The sequence below is a fragment of the Scleropages formosus genome, chromosome 10 (genome assembly GCF_900964775.1).
Source record: "Scleropages formosus chromosome 10, fSclFor1.1, whole genome shotgun sequence".
In the NCBI taxonomy this organism is placed as follows: Eukaryota; Metazoa; Chordata; class Actinopteri; order Osteoglossiformes; family Osteoglossidae; genus Scleropages; species Scleropages formosus.
In genome coordinates, this window is record NC_041815.1 from 12,565,494 (window position 1) to 12,571,493 (window position 6,000).

The 6,000-nt window shown below is 45.8% G+C and overlaps 1 protein-coding gene across 1 annotated transcript in view; it reads right to left on the reverse strand.

Moving 5' to 3' along the window:
* Positions 1-5,428, reverse strand: part of rtn4rl1b (reticulon 4 receptor-like 1b) — a 99,704-nt gene extending 94,276 nt beyond the window's left edge. The window contains exon 1 of the mRNA XM_018748246.2: positions 4,164-5,428. Coding sequence (XP_018603762.1) covers positions 4,164-4,176 — 13 coding nt within the window. The 5' untranslated portion in view covers positions 4,177-5,428. The remainder of the gene's footprint in view (positions 1-4,163) is intronic.
* Positions 5,429-6,000: the final 572 nt, after the last annotated feature.

Below are 6,000 nucleotides of genomic sequence, written 5' to 3' on the forward strand. Positions count from 1 at the left end.
CATTTAATTTGCTTGGTAAACACCTTTACCACAGCGACTGGCACTTTACATTTCACACATTATCCATTTCAACAGCCGCATGTCTGTTGAAGCAGCCAAGGTTAGAGATGTACAATAGACCTTTTCCCAGGCATACAATAGCTGCGCTGGACCTGTAACCTGAACAGCTGAAATACTGCCAAGAGGAACAACTTAGCTGCAAGACATTTATGGAGATTTTTCTTGGCATTCCTCATCGTCTCTCTACGCATGCTGCTTGTGTGGATTCAGCAATTTACATGAACCTGTGACCTTGTGGGTACAGATCTTTAACTGCTCCATCACACTGAAGGGCCTGCTCAATATTGCATTCTACTTGGTGAGTACCAGACGTGAGGAGTTCTTTGCGTGTGCCTTATGACATCTGGGACTTGTGATGCCACTGAAATGAAGCACATTGCCTCCATTCCCTGTTGCTTCCAGACCCTTTGACACTGTGTTCCTGACAACCCAGCACTTACTTATCACATTCTCATATGCATCGCATGCAGATTCATCTATTTATTAGGGCAAAAATTCATCAGTGCAATTCAGATTAAGGAAAATCTCAAAGGTCCAACAGTAATTCTCCTGCTGAGATCTGAGCACAAGCGCAGGCCTTTAATAACTGCACCGGCTACCATTCCAAAACACTCGTCCAATAGTCCACAGAGTTCTAATGGTAATGAAAAAATCTGAAAGACCCTAGAGTTCAGTCACAGAGATTTACCCCAGTGCAGCAGTTTCACTGATCATGTTATTCAACATGCCTTTTCATTTCAGCCTAGACCATAATTCCTACCTCTAAAAGTAGGTTAAACTCAATAGCTAATGTGATACTAGGGCTTAAGATGTCTTTTTACTGCCAGTTTTCAAAGACGGTTATATAAATTTTAATGATACTGTGCTTTCTGATTACAGTATACGGAACCTAATTTAATTCAATATTCTTTGTTATTGTTTTGTTATTGCACTCATTTGCTTGTCAAGGAGCTGATTTTTTTGTAGTGGTAGGATAACACTTTTGAATTACGTATTTCCTCAAGTGAGATATTAAGGATTGGATATTCCAGAATCTCCGGTACCTGACACTGAGAAAAATTCTACGGTTTCACGAGTACTGCTACATTTAGCAATTGAGTGATTTTTGATTTGCGCAGTAGAGACATACTCTTGGCCACTTTACGTATTGCTTGCAGTAAGATGTCTGGTTGTGTGAGAATGTAGAATTGTAATCTATATGAATGTCTATGGACAGAAGCGTATGCTTGGAAGAATTAAGGCATAGATTTGCGTGAAAGTCTTGCGGCTATAAAAGACAAAGTGCAACTATATCTGTTTTCTTTTTACCGGTGGTAAAATGAGGAGGTGCAGTCCAGTCCCTTCCTGCTATGAAGATACCCGTGGTCATTAGACTGCAGACTAGCTTGTTTGGTGTGGATTGTATGGAGGGCGGGGGGTAACTCGCATGGCACGACTCGTCTGAGGCCACTTGCAGAGAGAACTGTGGAGTCAAGAGGATCATCAGCAGGGTTAAATTTTCCTTGATGCTCGTCTGCATACACACATACGTGGCATAAAGTGGACAAGACTTCACAGGCCATAGTAACAGTGCTCATGCATGGTTAGCAGATAGTACATCTTTGTGCTTGGTGGAGGATGGCGATACACGGTTCACACATGCGCAACCCTGTGGTAGCCTTTTTTAAGGACCCTCACAGCTACAACTGCATACAATGCTCCACTCAGTCCGCCCATGTCATCCTCTTGCGTGGCAGTCGTACTGCTATGCTAGTTTATTTATTTATTTTTTTTTACCAGTTTTTCTGTGTGGAAGTATTCCTCATGGAACCAGTGACGCGTGTCCAACAAAATGTCACCCCGGACCCTGCGGCACAGCTCTCCAGGGGGCGCTGTGAGAAATTGCAGCACACAGCATGACCTTCCAATTTGTTATTCACAAAAACCCAGGCTTAAGTATCCCGAGAAGAATGTAGCTCCACCAGCTTAACAAGTCACCAGGGTTCCTCAGATCCTGGTATTTTCTGCAGTCGGGATCATCTATTGACATACAGTATACCGAGTTAAATGTAAATTGACCTCTGGTTCATACACCATAAAGGAAAGTGGGAGCTCATCAGCTGCACAATGTTAAGAGACACCATCTGTATAGTGAAAATCGGCATGAAATGGGTGCAACTTTAAAAGACTTTTTTTTGGTCTACGGAATACCAAGGAAAACAATTACAAAGGTATATGTTATGTGGTTTATGAGCTCTGACTGATGCAACTGCAGCACACTTCCCAGTAGTATCAGGGTTTTACGACGCTATCTTTTCATTGTGTATACTCGTGTTTAAAACTAACCGGTGTGAAGGGAAAATGCCACGGGCTAGAAGAAAACAAGCCTAAACAGTGAGCCTGCCAGTCAGGCCTTAAACACAAACCATTGTGACGTTAAAAGTGTGACACCTTTCGTATACCTCTCTGCTGGGTATCTGCTTTATTAGGTGTTCACAGAGATTTAATGGCCATCCAGACCTACTCTTTATTACACCCAATTGTACTGATGGGTGATGCCATCATTATGAACTAGTTGGGGTCACTTCACTATGGCAGGTCAAACCCAGAGCATCAGTGACCACACCACACTAGGTGTAATCCTTCCCACACACATAGAAGCTGTCGATACCTGCGCTGAATCAGGGCTCCAAGTACCTGTTGTTGATTTATAGATGTTTCTCCAGAAAATATTGCAGCGTTCACGATACACGGTCACAGGGCGCAGTCAACACCGGCGGTCAGATTAAAGAAACGTGCAATAGCACTGTGATGAAATGAGAGAAGGACAAGGAAGAAATATTTCACTCAAAAATAGAGGATATAAAGACGTTTTGCTCCAGTTATAATGAACGTCGAGGCTGGCCGTATAACTAATGAAGCAAAAACACTCTGAAGTGGTGCTTACATTTAATTTCTCAATGTTCACTTATGAAACTCATATTCAATTGATCACAGTGTTTGCCTGACCATGAAATAATATGAGCAGATATTCCTAAACACAAAACGTGCCCTCCTTCGGGACTGGACATGGTATGGCCATGATCTCAAAACCATACATCCACGATGTAGAATAACAGATAGATAAATATAGGCATGGTGTCTCAGTAATGTAAACTTAATTTAAAACAGTTGAAGGTTATCATCTCGCCAACCAACATTAACTAAAATCGAGGTAAACATTTTTTCATGGGCGTATATGATTCTGAGATGGCTGTGTAGCCACGCATGTATAAGGCCAGAGTGTTTAGTCGCGATAGTGTAGTCTTAGGGCTGCCACTTCAGAGAACGGAGGTTGTTGGTTCGAATCCCACTCCTGCTGTAGAAACCCCAGTGAAGGCACTTGCCAAAAATTGATGCAGCTGGAATACTGTACTGTATAAATGGGTAAATCGTTGTATGTAAAGCACATTATCTAACACTGTAAATCCTTGCACGAGTCGAAGGTGCCAGCTATGTTTCGCTCCGATCGCATAGTGGAGACTGACTGGCGTGTTAAGCACTCCGTCCTGTCTCTCTGTTCCGTGTTCGCTACACACGGAGAGGTCCGACAGGGCGATCCAGCCTGGAGTGTGTCGCCTTGCCTTGGCGGCTTGTGCCCCCCCAGCAGACAGGCACCACCTCAGCCTGAACGCCCAGAAAAAGGTCTCCTGAGGAAACCGTGACTCCGAAAAGAAGCCGCGAACTCACTCAGTCACTGCAGTGCGGCAGCCGACGCTGATTTTTAACAATAATATCCTGCGATATGATGGATGAATATTTTATAAGAATCAAAGCTGCGCAGAGAGCGTGTTCTTCTTGTACACAAAGTGGGGCGCATCCCCCAACACACACACACACACACACGAGTCCCCATCCTCCTGTAATTGCTCCGCTGTTTAACAGTGAAGTACACATACAGAACTGTGATTGTAATTAATCACTATGGGCAGTGAGCGCACAAAGATGACATTTATGCAAATATAATTATGTAAACCGGATTCACTAACTGAAATACTTTCTAGAACATCGGCTCACAGATTATTTCCAGTTAATCGGCAACGAACGCGCAGAAAATAATGGCATAACGCGGTAATTGCACTTACCTCGTTTAAACATGTTGGAGGATGTTCCTATGTCGCGAGTCGCGTTCGGATGGTCATAAATTCGGATATTCCAATTTTACACTGTGCGAGTCCTAATCTGGAGCTCGGTGCAGTTGGAGATGATGATCATACCCTTTAAGTGTCGTTAATTAAGCGGAGGCTCGCGATCATTTAAAATTTTCCGTCCGGATTCTCGTGATGAAACTGGCTCGCGGTTTGTTTTTCTGTTTGTAATACTGGCGATGATGATGAATCCGTGTTCTCGAAAAGCTTTAGCGTTTCACGGGTTCCGAACCCTCCCGAAGTCCCAGGTCGTAATTGTTATCCGAGAAAGCGCGAGCGCTCCGAGTCTGACCGCAAACACACATGGCGAGAAAAAAAAAAAAATAGAAAAAAAAAAAAACGTCCTTCTTCCGGGTGTGTATAATGTTCAGATGAAGATGCGCTGAGGAGTCAGAGGGGTGTCTCGAGGGTCCGTGCGGTCCACATCTCGTCCCAGCGACACTCCTCTCACACGCACCAGTTAATGGAACAACACCTCGACTCGATGCGCGTACACGCACACACAGCCCGTGTCCGTCCAGTGACGAGCAGCGCAGGTCTTTTTTATAACCTGAAACTCCCTCCGGCCAGATCTGTGCAAAGAAGTTGTGGGAACGCTATTTCTTTGCCATGATCCGGTCGCAGAAGTGCCAATAAAAATGTAAAACGAGCAATACAGATGAGATGATGAGTGAGAGCGAATGGAAGCCAAGGGCTCAGTCGCCGACCATCCGGACGCGCTCCGTCTTCAGCCGCTCCGAGGGACCTGCCGTCCTGCCCGCGCGCAAACCTCAGACATGTCTCCTTCGAGAAGCAAACTTGCGCCCTAAGTACGACATAAGTGTCACCTATAAGCGTCCTTGGAATGACAGCTCTGCGTGATGCGCGACCCGATGCTGCGGTGTCATGATTCTCTCCTCCCGTGCGTGCGTGCGTGCGTGCGTGCGCTCCTCGGTCACTTCTTCTTCTTCCTGGGGACGGATGGGTGGTGTGCGCCCTCGGAGCGCTCCAATGTCACAGGAGTCTGAGGAGAGAGAAGATGGAGAAACAGCGCGCTGTCTGAGTCGAAAGGAACGCGCTGCTGCGGGGCCCCTCCCTTCTCCTTGTTTTCCAGCCCTGGGCTGTGTTCCAGAGGTCCCGAACGCCCGGCAGCTGAGCACCACTGACTGTACGTGTACCTCTGTGAGGTGTGGCTCCGCTCGGGTCTCTCTGTGGAGTGACGATGGCTCTCCTGTGTGGCAGCTCCACCTGAACTGTCTGACTGAGGCTCGAGGTTCCCCTCGCCTCGTCCTGGACCTGTGCGAGAGGCACTTTACTTGCCAGGGCTGTTACTGGACTGATGATGGAAGTGGAGCATCACACTTCTTGTGTTAAATAATCAAGTGATGTGGACTGCGGCATGTTGCACAGCGGGTCTTGGGTCTGAACTGGCTCGCTATTCATTTTGATGTTTACGTTCATCAAAATCTCCTACTAGCAGATCATATCCGAGACGTGAGGAGTATGGTGCTGGTTAGCTGGGACACTGTTGCGTCCGACATGAAACGATTCATCTCCATTCTCTGATTTTTAATCCCATCGACTTTATCACTGTGTTTCATTTATGTTGAAAAATAGATCGCATGGTGTTAAAAAATAGATACTTGCCCTCTTGAAAGCCTCCCTCTGCCTGGCTACCTCGCAGGCTGTCTGTGAATATCTGAATAATGCTGGAAGATCGGATCAGAACCCAGTTGGGACCGACGTGATCGTTCTGCACACTTTTCACTTCTTTTCATTCCAGTTTATTATTCTA